The sequence below is a fragment of the Neopelma chrysocephalum genome, unplaced genomic scaffold, assembly GCF_003984885.1.
Source record: "Neopelma chrysocephalum unplaced genomic scaffold, ASM398488v2 Primary Assembly neopelma1_77, whole genome shotgun sequence".
In the NCBI taxonomy this organism is placed as follows: domain Eukaryota; kingdom Metazoa; phylum Chordata; class Aves; order Passeriformes; family Pipridae; genus Neopelma; species Neopelma chrysocephalum.
The window spans coordinates 1625760-1644743 of NW_020897738.1; the positions used below are offsets into that span (position 1 = coordinate 1625760).

The window sequence follows — 18984 nt, forward strand, 5'->3', positions numbered from 1 at the left end:
CGGGCGGGGGCCGATCCCGCGGGCGGGTCCCGGTGCCGCCCCCGCCGCTGGAGCCGGGGCCGGGCCGGGGAGGGGCCGCTCTCCGGGACCGGCCCCGCGGAGACTCGGCGGCGCCGGAGCCGACGGGACCCTCCGCGGGACCCTTCGCGGTACGGACCGGGGGGACCGGGCAGAAGAGGGGCAGGCCGGGGGTGGGACGGGCCGGGACACGGGGACCAGGGCAGAATGAAGCCTCCCAGGGGGGACACAGGGCAGGATGCAGCCCCTGGGGCAGCCAAGGAGACCGGGGCAGGATGGAGCCGCCAGGTGAGGCGGGGGTCGTGGGCTGAGCTGGGCAGGGCCCCCTGGCCCCGCGGAGTCCTGACGTGTCCCGACAATTTGGGGGCTCACGCTCTGAGGGTGGGGTGCCGGGTGCGTTCCCAGGGGAAGCTTTGAGGAGGGGGTTCCCACTGGCTCCAAACCCCCCGTGCTGCCCACGCCGAGCTCCCGGCTCTCACCCAGGTGAGCACGGCCCCAGTGATGTGGATGACTTTAGGAAGTGTCTGGATCACTCCGGATAAGCGTTTCAAGCATGACCCCCCTGTGGTTTCAGTGATTCACTCCCACCAGAGACCTTCCGGTTTCAGTTTGAGTGACACTTTAATATCATGGGACACCATCCCTGCCGCCCGCCCAGGGCACGTCCGTCCACATCCCGGTGTCGGCGACAGTGTCTGTGCCCCCGTGGTGGGCTGTAGTGGGGACTCACTGGGGATACTGGTCCGGCTGGGAGGTACCTTGGTGGGGAGCTGGGGAGAGGTGGGAGCACAGGTGGGGTTTGTGTTGGATACAAGAGCTGCACATTGACTCAGTTATTCCATGAGGTGAGGAAGTCTGAAAACTCCAAGCCCAAATAACTAACGGGCCAAATCAAACCCCTCTGACAGCACCTTTCCTGGCAGCGGCCGTGCCCGAGGGAGTGCCTGGGCTGGCGGTGCCGGCACCGAGCCGTTCTTTTCCCACGCAACCTTCCAGCCCCCACCAGTGACAGCAGGTGTGACAGTCCAGCCGTGTGTGGGTTTTCCCTAAAGCTGTGCTTTCCCGGGTCCCAGCGCAGCTCGGAGGGCTCGGGTGCTCCGTCCCCATTCCCAGACCGCAGGATCAGTTGCTTGGCAATTCCCTCTTCTCCGTTGTCCAAGGTCAAACCGGCCATGTGAGGGCCCCCCGCTTGCATGGGGTCGGAATGTGAGACCTGCGGACTTTGGCAGGTGCTTGTGGAATTTCTTGCAGAGTTGGGGATGGCAGGAAAGCCAGCAAAGAGGAGAAACCGTGTGACTGTGGCTTACCCTGTGGCCCCCCCTAGGGCTGTATCGTCTCAACTTGGTGTCCCCCAGGGCTGCACTGTCCCTGCTGAGTGTCCCCCAGGGCAGTGGGAAGAAGGGGCCGCTGTCTGAGGTTCCGTTGCTGCGGGGTTTTGGGGCCGCTTGCCACCCTCATCCCCTGTGCCCACGGGAGCACCGCGGGGCTGCTGGGGCGGCTGCGGGACCCGCTGCTGAATTCGAGCCCGTCCCCGGCTGCGCTGCCCTCCCGGCAGGGCCCAGCCTGTCCCTGTGGCTTGTTGCACAGAGCTGCAGCCCAGCACTAAATGACACGTTTCCCGCTACTTTTTCTGTCCCGGGACCCGCGGGGAGGGCTGAGCTCGCCGGAGGCGGGAGCTGTGCGGAGCCCTAACACTGCCGGGGTTTGCCGGTGGGTTTTGGTGAAAAGCGGGGCTGGGGGAGCGCTGGGCCGGTCACCTGTCCGTGCGGGCAAAGATGTGCGGGCAGGACACGACCGTGCCGGCGGCACAGCTCAGAACTTTGCTGGCCGCGCTGGTAGTGCAGCTCTCCTTCAGCCCCACGTCCCTCTGGGCAAACTAAACCCGTAATTTCTTCTCCCAACCGCTGCCCCGGCCCTCCCGCGGGCTGCAGCCCCCCCGTGCCGCGCCTGTCCCCTCCCAGTGCCCAGAGCCGGGTCCCACCGAGCCCCCCAGGGCTGCGGGAGCTGTGGAGCATCGCGAGCGGCCCTGGCCCCGTTCCCAGCCCTGCTGCGGTGGCAGCTCCCGCTGCGCCTGGGCGCTTCCCTGGATACTTCCCTTGACGTGGGGAGTATCCCAAGGAATGTTTTCTTTCCTTGGGCGGCAGATCGGAGTGCACAGGGTCTGCTCTGTGCCCTGTCCTGGGCTGCACCCCGGCTGACCGCAGCGGGGCCGGGCTCGCCCTCGCCCAGCGCGGCAGCGCCGCACCCGAAGGGGCCCCTGCAGACGCGAGGGGTCCCCGCAACCGGGTAGGTGGGTGCCGAGCAGAGTAGGGACGGACAGGACCAGCCGGGACACTGAGTTACAGGGAGTCCCGCCGGCCTCAACCGCTGCCAGGGTGGGTGTGGGACCTGTCCCGCCGCGGGACTCGGTGCCCCGGGGAGAGGATGGGGAGGGTCTTTTGGGGCTGACACTGGGTTTTCCGTTGCCAGGTCTCCTACTGTCTTGAAGGAGCCGGGGGTCACAGCCACCCAGGCAGGACACTCGTGCCCGTCCCGCGTTTCGGGGACCATGGCAGACCCCGAGGACCCCCCGCGCGTTGTTGTGGGCGATGGCGGGGAGGGCGCGGGGGAGGACGGCTCCCTCCAAAACGACTCCTTCCCGCTCTCCTCGCTGGCCAACCTGTTCGAGAGCGAGGACACCCCGACCCCCGCCGAGGCAGCGCGGGGACCCCCCGGCGCCGGGGATGGAAAGCAAAACCTCCGCATGAAATTCCACGGGGCCTTTCGGAAAGGCGCCCCGAAGCCCATGGAGCTGCTGGAGGCCACCATCTACGAGTCCCCCGTGGTCCCCGCGCCCAAGAAAGCCCCCATGGACTCCCTCTTCGACTACGGTACCTACCGCCACCACCCCAGCGAGAACAAGCGCTGGCGCAGGAGGGTCGCGGAGTGAGTACGGGATCCCCGTTGCGGCGGGGGGTGCTGGGGTCGGGGCACCCAGGTGGGTATGGGGATGCTCAGCAGCTGGGGACGGGGACAGCCCTTCGAGTGGCACTTCGGGGTGCTTTGGGGAGGGGAGCAGCTCCCAGTGAGTCCCAGTGGCAGCGCTGGGCTGTGCCATGCCGTGCCATGTCGTGGTGAGGGTCTGTAGCCTCACCACGGGGGCCGGGAGCTCGGCAGCGCGCCCCCTTTCCCCCTTACCGGCGCCATGAAAGAGGCTCTGTGCGCCCGGCCGCTCCCCTGGCCGGTGCGGCCGTCTGGCTCCGGCATGAAAGGGCTTTTCAGGAGGGCCTCCGCCCTGCCCGCGCCAGGAAACCGGAGCCGGGGGGGGGGCAGCCCGCGGCCGGGCGCACAATGCCCCTCTGTGCCGGGCACCTGGGGCGGCCACCGTGGCCCCTCGCCAGCGTCCCCACCCAGGGATGCAGCCGGCAGGGACAGCGGGGTGTCCTCCCGTGGAGGTGGGTGGAAGTGGCCGGGATGCCCCGTGAGCCCTCAGCCTGGGGATCCCTCTCTGGGGCAGCCGCCGTCCGTCCTGCCCCCATTCCCGGTGCCCGGAGCTGACCGGTTGTCCCCAGTCCATCCCGCTGCTGCCAACTGCTCCGACCGGTTTAGCTTCACCCGTGGTGCTGGAGTGTGACCAAACCCGCGGCCCGTCCCTGCTGGGGGCAGAGCTGGGGGCCCAAACCTCTGCAGCACCGGTGGGAGCCGGCAAGGTGCCCACCATCCCCCATGGGCGATGCTGGGAGCACTGGACTGCTGTGGGTGGGGAGGGTGTCCCGGCCCCGTGGGTGACCTCAGCCAGGGGGTGTCCCCGGTGTGTCCCCGGTGCCCAGCGGCTGAGCACCCTCAAGCTCATTGCACTGGTGGGAAGCTGAGGCAGCGGCTCCGGTTCCCAGCGCTGGGGTTTCTCCCGCAGGAAGCAGGCGCCGGCAAAGGGACCGGCTCCCGACCCGCCCCCCGTCCTTAAAGTCTTCAACAGACCCATTCTCTTTGACATCGTTTCCCGGGGGTCCCCGGCCGGCCTAGACGGGCTCCTCTCCTTCCTCCTCACCCACAAGAAGCGCCTCACAGATGAGGAGTTCCGAGGTGAGGACTGGGGATTCCCTGTCCTGGGACAGGGCGTGGCGCCGGGGCTGTGCCATGTCAGTGGTGATCCCTGTATCCCTGTGGGGATGGTGATGCACAGCCCGGCCACGGGAAGCTGTGACGTGCAGAGCCTGGGAGAAGCCAGGGATTTGGCCGGGGAGTGCAGGGCTGTGGGATTGGGCACCCCCATGGCCAGGGGGGCTGGTCCCGAATCCTCCTCAGCACCTTCCCATTGCAGAGCCCTCCACGGGGAAGACCTGCCTGCCCAAGGCGCTGCTCAACCTGAGCGGGGGCAAGAACGACACCATTCCCCTCCTCCTCGACATCGCTGAGAAGACGGGCAACATGAGGGAGTTCATCAACTCGCCCTTCAGGGACGTCTATTACCGAGGTGGGGGAACGTGGGGCCGCTGCCGGCCCTGCCTGGGCATGGGGGACACTGCGGTGATTCGGGGAGCAGCGCAGCAGGGACCCTGGGGAGGATGGAGGATGCTGGGGAGGTTGGGGACTGGGGCAGTGGGGACCTTAGGGAGACTTAGGGGCTCCAGAGGGATTTGGGACTGGAGCAGCAGGTATCCTGTGAAGGCTGGGGACCCGGGGAAACTCATGGGGCAAGGTGGCAGCTGAGAGTCACTGGTGCCACAGGTCAGACTGCCCTGCACATCGCCATCGAGCGCCGCTGCAAGCACTACGTGGAGCTGCTGGTGGAGAAGGGAGCGGACGTCCACGCCCAGGCCCGCGGCCGCTTCTTCCAGCCCAAGGATGAGGGCGGATACTTCTACTTCGGTGAGCAGGGAGGGAGCCCAGGGGTCACTGCTGTGCCTCAGGATGCTCCCGCAGCGGGGCAGGGCTGACGGGAGCCCCGATGTCCCTGCAGGCGAACTGCCCCTCTCTCTGGCCGCCTGCACCAACCAGCCCCACATCGTGCACTACCTGACGGAGAACGGACACAAGCAGGCGGACCTGCGGCGCCAGGACTCCCGCGGCAACACGGTGCTGCACGCCCTGGTGGCCATCGCCGACAACACCCGCGAGAACACCAAGTTCGTCACCAAGATGTACGACCTGCTACTCGTCAAGTGCGCCAAGCTCTTCCCCGACACCAATCTGGAGGCGCTGCTCAACAACGACGGCCTGTCCCCGCTCATGATGGCAGCCAAGACCGGCAAGATCGGGGTACGGTGACCCCCAAGGCGGGGAGGCGTCTCCCTGCCATCCCCACGGCAGGGCTGAGCCCTGTCGCACTTGGGGCATGTCCCTGCTGGCAGCACAGCTTTTTTGCAGATGCTGGTGGAAACCTGGATGTGCAGCCTATTAACACAGCTAATTAACGCCCCATTGAATTCTGGCCCTTCCTTAATTAACCCCAGGCCCTCAGCCTCTCCCCTGACCTGCCCTCAGTCTCTGATGGGGTAGGCAGGGGAGTCATTAAAAATACAAAAGCTACAGCATCCTGGGGAACTTCCCACTGTGGCAGTGTCCCTGCACTCCTGCAGCACCTTGGGAGCCCCCCAGGAGCACCCTGAGAGCACCCTGGGACCACCACAGTGCAAGGGATGGATTGGGTGATGTGCCTGGGATGGGGTAGGAGGAAAGCGGGGTACCCCAAGCAGGTCAGGGCCAGGTCTGTGGGCAAGCAGTCCTCTCCCACTGGCAGATCTTCCAGCACATCATCCGGCGGGAGATCACAGATGAGGACGCCCGGCACCTCTCACGGAAGTTCAAGGACTGGGCGTACGGCCCCGTCTACTCCTCCCTCTATGACCTCTCCTCACTGGACACCTGTGGGGAAGAGGTGTCTGTGCTGGAGATCCTTGTCTACAACAGCAAGATTGAGGTGTGCAGGGGCTGGGGGGACTGGGAGGGGTCTGGGAGGAACTGGGGGAGCAGATACCCTCTGACAGCACCCACTTCCCACCAGAACCGCCACGAGATGTTGGCTGTGGAGCCCATCAATGAGCTGCTGCGCGACAAGTGGCGCAAGTTTGGGGCCGTCTCCTTCTACATCAGCGTGGTCTCCTACCTCAGTGCCATGATCATCTTCACCCTCGTCGCCTACTACCGCCCCATGGAAGGCCCTGTGAGTCCCAGGGTGCCGTGGCACAGCCCCACGGGCCAGCACTGCCTGGCAGGGGGGTCTGCTGGGGATGGGGCAGCAGCTCAGCTCTGTCCTCTCCCCATAGCCCCCCTACCCGTACACCACCACTGCCGACTACCTGCGCCTGGCTGGGGAGATCATCACCCTCCTCACTGGAATCCTCTTCTTCTGCACAAACGTCAGTGTGGTGAGGCAGGGGGTCCTCCTGTGGGGCCACTGAGCCCTCGGGGTCTCCAGGGGTGACAGGCCTGTGTCCTGAGGCATCTGCCCCTGCTGTGGTGGCCCTGGACACGGGGACCCTGCCACACAGGACTCGCTCCCCCTGGCCCCTCCAACCTGTCCCTCTCTCCTGCAGATCAAAGACCTGTTCATGAAGAAGTGCCCAGGTGTGAACTCCTTCTTCATAGATGGCTCCTTCCAGCTGCTCTAGTATGTAGGGAACCCCTGGGACCACCACGAGCTGCCACACCCCAGGGCTTCTGGGTGCAGGGTCTGACCTCAACTCTTCTCCAGCTTCATCTACTCGGTGCTGGTGATTGTCACGGCGGGGCTGTACCTGGGTGGCATCGAGGCATACCTGGCTGTCATGGTCTTTGCGCTGGTCCTGGGCTGGATGAATGCCCTGTACTTCACCCGTGGGCTCAAGCTGACAGGGACCTACAGCATCATGATCCAGAAGGTCTGGTGGGGTCGGGTGTCTTCTCCTTCCTCAGCAGGGCTGCTCCTCCCATAGATGTGCTGCCCAAAGAGGGTCCTCCAGGCTTTCTGTAGGGTTCCTGTGGCTCAGCACTGCCCTGCTCCCAGCCTGGCCTTCCTGGCAACACAGTTCAATGGTGGTGCCACAGTCCAGCACACCTCACCCTGCTCTCCATCACTTGCAGATCCTCTTCAAAGACTTGTTCCGTTTCCTCCTGGTCTACTTGCTCTTCATGATCGGCTACGCATCAGGTAGGGCCTGACTGGGAGTGGGGACCTGGGGGAAGGACAAGCCCTATAGCACAGCTGGGCAGGGGGCTGCAGACCCCCTGCTTCATCCCACCCACCTGCGGACCCAGCCTTTGCCTCCTCCCATGGTGGAGATGGTCTCAGCAGGCACAGAGCCACCTTGAGGCCCATTGTGGACCTCGTCCTTGCTGCTGCCTCCACAAACTCACCACCTCTGTCCCTTCTCCCCCCCAGCCCTGGTGTCCCTCCTGAACCCGTGTCCCAGCAGCGAGTCCTGCAGTGAGAAGTCCAACTGCACAGTGCCCACCTACCCATCCTGCCGGGACAGCCAGACCTTCAGCACCTTCCTGCTTGACCTCTTCAAGCTCACCATCGGCATGGGTGACCTGGAGATGCTTGAGAGTGCCAAGTACCCCGGTGTCTTCATCATCCTCCTCGTCACCTACATCATCCTCACCTTCGTGCTCCTCCTCAACATGCTCATCGCCCTCATGGGCGAGACCGTGGGCCAAGTCTCCAAGGAGAGCAAGCACATCTGGAAGCTGCAGGTACCACCCCAGGGGCTGCTGGGCAGGGGGTCCAGGGGCTACCTGTGCCCGGGGGGCTGCAACACCAGAGCACCCCAAGCTCCATGGGCAAGGCACCTCCATGCCTCCATCCTCAAGCAGTCCCTGGTGTCCCTGGCAGTGGGCCACCACCATCCTGGACATCGAGCGCTCCTTCCCAGTGTTCCTGCGGAAAGCCTTCCGCTCAGGGGAGATGGTCACCGTGGGGAAGGGCACGGATGGGACGCCAGACCGCCGCTGGTGCTTCAGGTAAAGGCAGGTGCCCTCGGGGGCTGGGGAGCAGCCAAGCCTCTCCCACCATGGCCAGCAGTGTTTTAGGGAGCCAGCACAATGCACTCCTTTGTAGGGCCCTTTGTTCTCATCTGGAGGCAGGTGGAATTGCTGGTGGATGCCAGAGCTGCTACCCTGGCTCCCAGGCACTCTCTGCAGCCCCTCTGGATCTGACCTTCCCCGCAGGGTGGACGAGGTGAACTGGTCCCACTGGAACCAGAATCTGGGCATCATCAGTGAGGATCCAGGCAAGAATGACACATACCAGTACTACGGCTTCTCCCACACCATGGGCCGGCTGCGGAGAGGTGAGCGCCGTGTCGTGGGCTGGGAACATCCCTCAGGATCTTTGGGAGGGTGAACGTGGTGCCGCGGGCTGGGAGCATCCCTTGGGATGCTGCTTGCAGCCTCTGATGAGCCCTGAGAGCAGATTTGGGGGCCAGGTGATGTGGCGCTGACCGGGGAGCAGCCACAGACTCCTGGCTCTGCCAATTCCCACCCTCCCCACAGATCGCTGGTCGACCGTGGTGCCGCGGGTGGTGGAGCTCAACAAGAGCGGCCAGCCCGAGGAGGTGGTGGTGCCGCTGGGGACCATGGGCACGGCGGAGCCGCGGGAGCGGCGGCACGGCCAGGCCCCGAGCTCCCCGCTCTAGCACAGTGGTGCTGGGAGCTCATGGACTCTGCCCGGGCCCCCAGAGCGGCTCCGGAATTGCGACTGGGCTGGATGGTGCTTGTCTGCTCCTCAGGGATTCGTGCAGCCTCCGTCCCTCAAGCAGCTGCTGTCCCGGTGGGTGTCCAACCTGAATGGGGGGTCCTGGCCCTTCCCTGGCCCTGTTGGAGGTCTCGGCTCTCACCGATGAGCTCCAGTGCCACCGCTTCCCTTCACCGCGCTGGCGCCATTGGCTGTGCCATACCGGGAGCCTCGGACGCGGGCTGGGTGTGGGAAGCACGGCCCCCACTGCCCACCAAGGCCAATGGTTTTGCCACAGTTTTTTGCACAGGATTTATATGACTATTTATTTAGTAATAAAGACTGACCCGCCAGCGCTGCCTCCTCCTGGCATTGACTGATTCCAGCTGGGAGAGCCGCACTGCTGGCAGGTCCTGGGGAGGGATGGACGAACTGGCTGCAGCCTGTGCTGTGCCAAACCATGGGCAGTGAATGGCCACCCATCACACTGAGCTCAGGTGCTGTACATGGATTTGCAGGGCCTTGGTGTGCAGGTGCAGCGCACGGATGGGATGTGCAGGTGGAGTGCACGGATATGATGTGCAGGTGGAGTGCACGGATGGGATGTGCAGGTGGAGTGCACGGACACGATGTGCAGGTGGAGTGCACGGATGGGATGTGCAGATGCAGCGCACGGTTGCGGTGCGGGGCCGGGGCTGCGCGGCCGCCGCTCCACTGGAGGGCACCACACACCGCGCGATGCGGGACCGGCAGCGGCGGCAACGCGGGGAGCCCGGGCTGGTCCCGACCCGCACCCGGCGGGCAGGCGGGGGGACTGGGTATTCGGGGTGGGGGAGTGGAACGGGGAACAAACCAGTGCTCCTCATCCCCTCCCCATTCCATCCCCACCCTATCCCATCCCCGTGAATCCCCATTCCCATCCCATCCCATCCGTCGCCCCTCTGTAACTCCTTTCCTTCTCATCTTCCACCCACGTGCAGCGGGGGGTGCGCTTTCCTTTAACAGCTGGACGTTGTGCAGCTGTGAAGGAGCGATTTAAGTGGGAAACAGTGACGCGGTGGCAGAGACCATGGCCGGGGCCTTGGGGGCAGCCTGGCTCGCTCAGCAAATGCTTTAGCAGCAATGGGGACACTTCATCTTCAAATGTGATGAGTCGCTGTCAGCGTTAACGGCACCGTCTCCGTTTAAATGTGATTTACATACATCTCTCATATTGTGGTTTAAGTATTTCCCCAGGGTGAGGGATGAATATGTTTCATTATCACTCCTTGGGAGAGGCGGAGGTGGCAGCTCCCGCTGCATAATCGAATGAGGAGCTGAGCTGCTCCCCTTCCAGGCCAGTTCTTGGGTAAAAATGATAAACTCGGCTTTCACCCAGTTGGGTGGCCACGGGTCCAGTGGCCAGTCCCAGCTGGGCCATGTGGTGTGGCTGAAGGAGCCCTGGAAGAGGACTCAGCCATCTGGCGTGCTGGAGATGGGCTCACCACTGCAGCTGCCCCGGGCTGCAGTGCCAGACATGGGATTTTCCGGTAAAATTAGATATAAACCAATTTTTTCCCCTCCTGTGCAAATTCTGATGTCACAAAGCTGAGGGGCCACATGTGAGTGTGCTTTAAAAGGATTTGGGATGTGGGAAGGGTGACTGTCACTGTGCCCCAGCACCCTGAACCATCACCCTGCAGTGGCTCGGTGGGGATGGGGACACTGTGGCCACCACAGTGACATCCCAGCACAGGACACCTCTGCCACCTTCGGAGCTGCAGGGCTCGAGTTTGGCCCTTTTACCCCCTGCCCCACCAAGCCCTGAGCTGTTGCACCCTCAGCTGGGGTGGTTGGGGGCACCCCGGGGGCCGGCATCTGGGGGTGCTCGGTCCTGGCCCCCTCCCACCCCTTCCCTCCCCGCCCTGCCAGGGATGACAAACCCAACAAAGGGAAGAGAAAAGCACTTGTCATCCAGAATGCGGAGCGCGGAAGCAAATTTATTTTTAGATAAATCTAAAGCTTAATTTGTGAAGCTAATATCAATCAAAATGAGAGATGGGGTTTTTTAAGTCCTTTTGCAGCCGTGCAATTTATACTGCTTGTCTCTCCTCCTCGCTCCCAAACAGCAAAGGCAGCCACTAAGTTTGATATCAGCCTCATGCACACCTGCCTTAGAAATTTTTATTATTGTTGCAATTATTATTATTATTATTTGAATAGGAAGATGTTTGCCGACCAGAAAGAGCATCATTTCCCTCGGCACGTTCCCACAGCGCTCATGGGGAGCTGCGCCCCACAGGAATGGGAGGGTGGCTTTGCCCTGGGTGCTGGGGTGCACCTCGGTGGTCCCTGCCCCATCTCCCAGGAGCGTCTGTCACATTTTAAGTCCTCACGTGCTCACCTGTGCCTGCCGGGGCCGGCACTGCAGCAGTCCTGGCTGGAGGCAGGAACCACCAAGGAGGGACCCATTTATTCTGCGTTCCACAGCTGAAGTCTCCCGGTGCACAGTGAAATCCTCCTCCAAAGGAGTGATCTGAGGGGAGAATTAACCTGCTAAATAATACAAACCCCGCGCACCTCCTAATGAAATGTAATGACTTGGAGACCTGCAAGATGGATCGCGCCGTCGCTCGCAGCCGCTCGCCCTGATTTATGGCGAGCTGGGAAATCTGATGGAGGCAGCGCTAATGAATCCCCCTCCCACGGGCACCGCTGGTGGAGCAAAGTTTCTCCCGGAGCCCCCAGTGAAGCTCCGCGTACCCCGGTCTCAGGAGGGCCCCCCCTTCGGCGCTGGGGGACCCCCAGGGAGGGGCTACCCAGCACAGAGGGACCCGCCAGCCCCGCCGCGCTCCAGCCTCACATTCCTTTGATGTGGCATCTTTTTAATGACAAAGATCTGAGTGAAGATCTTCCTCCAGACGGACTAATTTTAACACGCAGGCAGGCAGTGGCACCCCCCATCAGTAACATTAACCTCTGTGAAAATTTCCTTTTGTCCCAATTTCTCTTTGTTCCCTGGATCGGCTGTCAGCCGCTCGCAGCCGGTGACGGAGCGGTCCCCTCCCGCCACGCCATAAATATCGGCGCCGCCGTTACGGCGGGTGAGCAAACAAGACAAATGGAGCCGCCGTCCCCGGCTGCAGCCACAGCCACGGGGTAGCTCCAAGTGCATGGCTGTGTGCCCATCCCTGTCCTTGTCCCCATCCCATCCTATCCCTATTCCTCTCTCATCCCCATCCCCACCCTGTCCTCATCCCTGTCCCCATCCTCATCCCCTTCCCCATCCCATCCTATCCCTGTCCCTGTCTCCATCCCAACCCCATCCTCATCCCTGTCCCATCCTCATCCCTATCCCTGTCTCACACTTATCCCACCCCATCCCCATCCCTGCCCATGTTCCATTCCCATCCCTGTCCCCATCCCATCTCCATCCTAATCTCCATCCCCGTATTTGTACCCACCCCCACCCCACCCCATCCCATCCTGTCCTGTCCCATCCCATCCCATCCCGTCCCGTCCCATCCCATTCCTGTGCCCTCCCAGCCATGCAAGGAAGACAACTGAGCCCTTCCCACCCTCAGCCCCCTCTCTGGCTGGGATAAGGACACACCACATGTCACCGCCACAGGTCATGGGGGCCAGGGAGACACATCCACAGCCCAGAGCTATTGGGGACTTCATACAATTATCCTAATGCAACTGGCTCACTGTTGGGGCTGGAAAGCTGCTGCCGGGCAGAGCAGGTGGGATCTGATTTAGAGGAGAGCAGCCCCCCAGCCAGAGCAGGGCTCTTGGAGAGCCCCCATCCCACCTGGGCACCAGGAACGCTCCTGCCAGGGGGGAAACTCAGTGGGAAACTCGCCACAGATGACAGAAGGCAGCAGAGGTGCCACCACTGCACCAGCGATGGTGGCGGGAGGGGGACACGGTCCCTGACCCCAGTGCCCACCACTGGGGCCTCGGGATGGTGAGGGCCGAACATCCCAGAGCATCCCACGCGTGCACGTGAGGCCGCAGCCCTAATCCCCAGGGATCTGGGCCACGTGCCCCCGTTGGGTGCGAGGCAGAGGCTGGCACCAGGGACTGATTAATGGCTCAGCGTCGTTAATAGGTTATTTATAGGTGCTCCTCCATGCCCTAAAAATCTGCAGGGAGCAGGGGGGTGTCCCGGCTCTGGGGGGGCCCAGGGGAGGCCACAGCAAAGCAAAGAGACTCCAGAGCACACATCCAGCGAGATCCTGGTTTTACTTTGGGAAAAACACCATCCGGACACACGGCTTGCGGGTTTTGTGTTGGTTTTTTTTTTTTCTTTTTTACCTTTTTTTTTTCCATTTGTTTTCTCATTTTTAAAACAATATAGTGCAGCCAGCACTTCTCACAGTAGAATATAATGGTCAATTTTAGTATAAAAAAAAAACATTCTCAGAGATTTGTAAATGCACTTAGTGCTTGAACAGGCTTTCAGGGATACAGTACCTCTTTTCCGAGCACAATCACCTTGGGTTTCATCGGGATATTATTCTTCTTTTACCTTTAAACATCAAAACACTTTGTATTTAGTGGTGAGGAGCCTTTTTTAAATGAACAAATCTATTAAACACGGAATTACACAGAGTGAATAACGGACCATAATGAGTATTTTGGAGTTGTTTGGGGTTTTTTTTAAAAAAAAAGAGAAAAAAAGGAGGTATGTGAGTGCCCTGGTACCACGGTCACCTCTAACCCAGAACCAAGGTAGAACTGACAGTAAGGGGGAGAAATAAAACAGCCTGGAAGTGTGAGAGCCGGGGGGTCTCAGGGGGAGAGGGGGTCCTGAACCTCCTGGTTGAGTGGGAATAGGAGCAGGTGGCCACTGCGGGGCCAGGTGAGAGGAGGAGGATGAGGAGGAAGAGGGGTGGGAGGAGACTCTGTAGCAGCCAACACGTAGATGTACAGCCTAGTCAACTAAAAAAAAAAATAAAATTAAAAAAAAGCAAAAAAACCAAAAAAATCTGTTCAAGTTTTCAAGTGTTTTTCTTAAATAGCCTCCAGACTGTCCCCAGTTATTAGCTTTAATCAAAGCAGTGCAAGTTACGGACTTCAGCTACAGGTCAGGTGGCAGCTCCCTGCGGCCACACACCGGGCTGGGACCGGCCACCACGGGGCTGGGACTGCTCACCATGGAGCCTCCTGGCCACCACTGGGCTGGGACCGGCCACCACCAGACAGACTGGCCACCATGGAGCCTCCCGGCCACCATTGGGCTGGCACCGGCCACTGTGGAGCTTCCTGGACATGGCTGGGCTGGGACCAGCCACCATGGAGCCTCCTGGCCACCACTGGGCTAGGACTGGCTACCACAGAGCCTCCTGGCCACCACTGGGCTAGGACTGGCTACCATGGAGCCTCCTGGCCACAGCTGGGCCGGGACCCACCATGGAGCCTCCTGGCCGGCCACGGCACAGGGCTCTGCCCCGCAAGGACCCGGCGCTGCCAGTGCATGGCAGAGCCTCCCCTCCCTGGATAGCAGCAACTCGTAGCAATTCCCTGTTCACATTCGTGGAGATAAAATGATTTCTGAGCTATATAGACAAGCAGTCCTTCGGTCTCGGCTTCCAGCGGGTCACGGGTGTATCCAGTTTGGGGACCCCGGTGAAATGCCAGTGTCCCAGGAGCCCTTTCGGCAGCCGACCTCGTGTCCCCCTCCCTGTCCCCCCGCCCTCGCTGCCGCGGTCCAGTACCGGCACAGTGCCGGAGGGGAGCGCGGCTCGCGCCAAAGTCCTCGCCCTGGGTTTGGGAAGAGCAGCATCGGTCCCTTATCTGTAGACGGGCAGGCGGATGTGGGCGTGCTGGTGGTCCAAGAGCCTTGGCACAGACACGGTCTCGTAGCCCTTGCCCAGCATCTGTTCCTTGATGCAGGGTGGGTGGATGTCGTTGATGAGATACTCCAGGGACTGGAGGCTGCTGCTGAGGATGGAGGTATTGCAGAGCGTCTTGCTGGGCAGCCCCTCAGCCGGGGGCACCCCCAGCTCGCGGGGCCCGGCCCCCAACTCCGGCGGGTTGTAACAGTCACTGTTGGGGGTCACCAGGATGCTGTTCCAAGGGGGAGCGAAGTACTGCCCCACCGAGAAGTTGCCGTGCATGCAGTTCAAGGGGGACGAGCTCACCTTCTCGGCCGCACCGCCCAGGCCGTAGGGGCGCGAGGCGCCCGCGCACGTCTCGGGGGACTTGCTGAGGGCCCCCCCGCCGCCGCTGCCCCCGCTGTACATTCGCAGGTGCTGCTGCTGCTGCTTCTGCTGCCAGACCAGGTAGTCCATGCCCTCGGGGTAGACGCCTGCCTTGGGTCCCAGGGCGGCAGCTGGGTTGGAGCCCAGCGCCAGGTCGGCACCCTTGCGGCACTCGGGCAGGACGGTGCCGGCGTAGGCGGTGCCGAAGGCGCCGTGCTTGGCTGGGCTGGGGTGGGCGGCCACGATGGCCGGGCAGCCCGGCTGGGCACCCTGCGCCTGGCACTGCTGATTGATCTGGTAGATGATGCTCTGGATGGAGGGCAGGTTGGAGGGTGGCAGGGCCAGGCTCCTGCCCGCCAGCGGCAGCACCGAGGCCGCCACCGTCACGTTGGGCACAGGACCCTCCAGCTGCTTCTGGCCGCCATGGTAGCTCAGCTGCCCGGCGCAGGAGGGACCTGGAGCTAAAGTGCTTGAGGCGGGGTAGGGAGCGACGCCCACCTGGGCGGGCGAGAGCTTAGTCCGCTTCCCCTCCGAGTTCTTCACCACGCTTTTGCTGGAGGCTTTGACGATGGCCAGCAGACCCTGGTAGCCGCCGGCGTGCAGGGGGTAGGGGCTGTACCGCTGCCCTGTGGTGTCATAGCCATTGACCGTCCGGTTAAGGTGCTTGTGCTGGGGGACCCTGATGTTGGTGGGGAAGATCTTGATGGTCAGTGGGCTGTTGGCCACCTTCTGTGCGTAGGCGTCCAGCTCGGCGGGGCTGGGGTAGCGCGGGGAATGCATCGGTGCCACCGTCTCACCTGCGGGGGCAAAGTGTAGGGTGAATCCGGCGTTGCCAGGACGAAGGGACCTGGCACCCCAGCACCCATCACCCCCCCACCGGATCCCACTCGCTCCCGGCAGAAACCAGGTCATGGCACCAACCTGCCCCCTCCCGCTGACGGAGTCACTTGTAAGTGGCCTAAAATAAACTCGGTGTGGAGAATGGAAATGTCACTTTACCCAACGGGGGAATCTTTCTCCGAGATTGGATTTAAACTACATTATACAAGCAATTTCATGGGTGCTTTGCGCTGCTACGAGAACCTCACCAAAAATGGAAAAGCATTGCATTTACCAGCCATAAATCAGCAGTTCCTATAATGAGCACAAAAATGTCACTTTTATGCAATTTTACAGATGAACAAAACTGGTGAAATTAACTGTGGTAACCTACTGGAGTCAGCAAAAGCCACTGCAGAAAAAAAAATTATATATGTATATAGTTTTGTTCCTTTCAAACTCTTTCCTGAGCAAGTTTCTGCCATTCTGGTGTGAAAACTCATTTGTCGTTCCCATTATACTTTCATTTGGAGTTTATCTTGAGTATCCAATGAGCCACCAACTGTGAAAATGATTAAATCTACAAAATCTATCTAATAGATGGAATAAATTAGGTGTTTAAAATCTCCACACACACACACACACACAGAAGCACATGCACGTACACGTCGGCACATGGGAATGATGGTTCCCAGCTGGTCCCCAAACTCCCAGCCCTGCCAAGGGATGTCTGTGGCACACCAGGAATGCCAGACCTGGTGCTTGCTCAGAGGAAGGTTTTGCAAGGTGGAGATGGTCAAATTGGAGGGGTTGGGGCTGGCAGCCCCCACCGAGGAGACCCAGCCCTCCCAGGAACTCTTTTTGAGGATCCCAGGGCGTGCAGCCTCCCCGTATTTGGGGGCAGGGAACTGAAGCCTCCAGGCTGGGGAGCACTGTGCTCCTGATCCACCAGGACCAGCTATTCCTGATGCCACCATGTGCTGGGTGGCAAAGTCACCACAGAAGAGCTGCACCACTGGGTGCATTTCGCACCCCAACAAAGGCATTTCCCGTCCCAGTCCTGCTCCCAGTGATGTTTCCATGGCTGTGGCACGCTCAGATGAAACAGGCACTGTGTTAAAACCTGGATTCAGGGAAGGGGGGCATTTGCAGCCGTAGGGCTCCACGTCACCCCCCAGCAGCAGAGAGGGGTTTGTGGGGGAGGCAGCAGTGAGGCCATGGCCTCTCTCCAAGCTTTCCATGCTCCCTGTGCTCTCCAAGCTCTCCATGCTCCCTGTGCTCTCCAAGCTCTCCACGCTCTCTATTCTCTCCAAGCTCTCCATCAGCGCAGTAATTGAACAGGCAGGACGCAGTGCCTGCGCCAGCCATTCCCCCCATTAAGCTGATGTTATGGGCTTTTTACAGGTGTCTTAAATAGACACTGTTATTAACGAGTGTATTAAGCCAATTAAAACCAGTGCCTTTGAGTAGGATTTAATGGAGCTGCCGGGAGACAGGAGGGCACAGCACCAGCAGCTCCCTCCGGCAGGACACGTGCGGGTGTGTGGCATTGGCCCTGCCAGGGACATCCCGGGCACCAACTGGGCAGCCTCTGGAAAACTCTGGTACACCTGCAGAGCAGCTGGTGAGGCGTGTGGGCACACGTGAGTGTGCATGGTGGGTTCTGCTGGGCACAGACACCCCCCCAAGCCAGCGAGCGCAGGGGGCTGTGAGCAGGACTACCCTGCCCAGTGGCACGGCACAGCATGGCATGGCACGGCACAGGCAGAGCACAGCGCGGCACGGTGAGCCACACACATCTGCATTCCCCTTCATGCCGGCACCGCTGTCCTTGGAGGTGGCAGCATCGTGAATACTCAATTAACACGACACTAATTAGCTGGTGACACTCGCAGAATCCCTAATGAGTACATTCCAGGGAAACGCTCCTTTCCAAGGAAAAATTTTAAAAAACAAGGGGCTGCTGCTGAAGGGAGTGAGGCGCCGGTGCCACTGCGGCTCCCTGGCACGTCACCAAAGCCCTGTCCCCAAGCACTGGGGCTGCAGGTGACACTTTTGGGATGGCCCTGTGCAGCCCCCTGGCTCTGCCCACTGCTGTAGTCCTGGTGAGCCAAGCCTGGCCAAGCGTGTCCCACCCGTCAGCCCCGGTGCCGGTGTGTGCCCAGCTGGAGGGAGCCCCGAGCCGCCTTTGTCGCCTCTTTGCACCAGCTGGGTTGGATGTGACAAGCCACCAATTCGGTGTGTTGTCACATATCAGGGTGACGCACCGAACCCCCGCCGGGAAAATTACAGAGAGGCCGATTTCCCGGCGGCTGCCGGCACGGCGGCGGCGGCGGCGCTCCCGCTCTCCGCAGTAATTACTGCTTTCCAACGGGCTGTAATTACTGCGAGATGCAAACTCGCCCGAGCCACCGCGTCACCCGTCAGGCACAGTCAGCCCTGACACAGCCACTCACCGCCGCGTTTGTGCCCCTTGCCCACCTCCTCTTGAACTTGGACCATCGGAGCCGATACGCGGGGGCTGAGCGGGATGTGCCACAGACCATCGGGGGCCGACACACGCCACCCCCATGGCTCTTGCCATCCCTAAAACAAACCCAGCCACTGGCAGCAACAAGCATCCACCAACAGCTTCTCCCAGATGTTTTGCTGCCTCTCAGCTCCCTCCCTCACTGGCATTCCCACGGGATGAGTCCGGCACTCCCCAAGCTCCCAGCTCCCCCTCCCTCCCTGACCTGCTCTATTTTTCCAGCCTGCACTCAATAACAGCTAAATAATTGAATCTGCTCAGCAGCCAAAGATTTGGTTTGAATTTTATTGGAATTTTAAATTGTTTTGTTTCTTCAGTATTTTATTACTGTAAATGGAAAATGCATCGCCCGCAGTAATAATCCAATGGTTTTTTATATTACTCCAAGCTTCTGCTCGGAGCATTATTGGAAAGCCAGGCGGAGAGGAGACCTCGGCTAATGGCAGCACAGGCTTATGAGATTATGCCTCCAGCTAAACAACTTTTTACTTTAGCAAATTGGCCACCAAACCCGGCCCGAGCCACCGATGTAAATCCCAGACCCCGCCTGTGCCGCGATCTGGAATAAATCTCGGTTTATGGATCGGGGAGCTCCAGCCCTGCTGTGCCTGGAGCAGCAGGTCAGTGCAAAATGTCCGACAGAGATGGAGGGCAGCTGCAGGAGGGGTGGGAGGGGATGGGAGAAACCCCCCAGAAACCTCTCCTGACATGCACACATGCTGCAGGCGTCCCTCGCATCCCCAGCATCCCCTTATTCCCTGCATCCCTCGCATCCCCTTATCCCTGGCTTCCCCCCC

The 18984-nt window shown here is 61.1% G+C and overlaps 2 protein-coding genes across 4 annotated transcripts in view; one reads left to right on the plus strand and one right to left on the minus strand.

The window, feature by feature from the left end:
- Nucleotides 1-86: 86 nt before the first annotated feature.
- TRPV4 (transient receptor potential cation channel subfamily V member 4) lies at nt 87-8996 on the plus strand. Of its 3 annotated transcripts, none has more exons than XM_027689636.1 (16): nt 87-149; nt 2488-2943; nt 3911-4080; nt 4319-4471; nt 4726-4866; nt 4958-5256; nt 5738-5917; nt 6002-6160; nt 6264-6356; nt 6534-6607; nt 6692-6857; nt 7060-7126; nt 7358-7671; nt 7811-7938; nt 8146-8267; nt 8470-8996. In XM_027689636.1, exons 2-16 carry the CDS (start codon nt 2567-2569, stop codon nt 8610-8612), a joined length of 2586 nt encoding a protein of 861 aa, XP_027545437.1. In that variant the 5' UTR covers nt 87-149; nt 2488-2566; the 3' UTR covers nt 8613-8996. The 3 variants fall into 3 exon arrangements, with proteins under 3 accessions (XP_027545437.1, XP_027545439.1, XP_027545438.1); XM_027689638.1 differs by having other exon boundaries at nt 102-149; nt 2507-2943; XM_027689637.1 differs by lacking the exon at nt 87-149 and adding an exon at nt 1677-1728.
- Nucleotides 8997-12858: 3862 nt separating this feature from the next.
- Nucleotides 12859-18984, minus strand: part of FAM222A (family with sequence similarity 222 member A) — a 17895-nt gene continuing 11769 nt past the window's right edge. The window contains exon 2 of the mRNA XM_027689502.1: nt 12859-15635. Within this exon, the coding sequence (XP_027545303.1) occupies nt 14428-15635 (1208 nt within the window). The 3' untranslated portion in view covers nt 12859-14427. The remainder of the gene's footprint in view (nt 15636-18984) is intronic.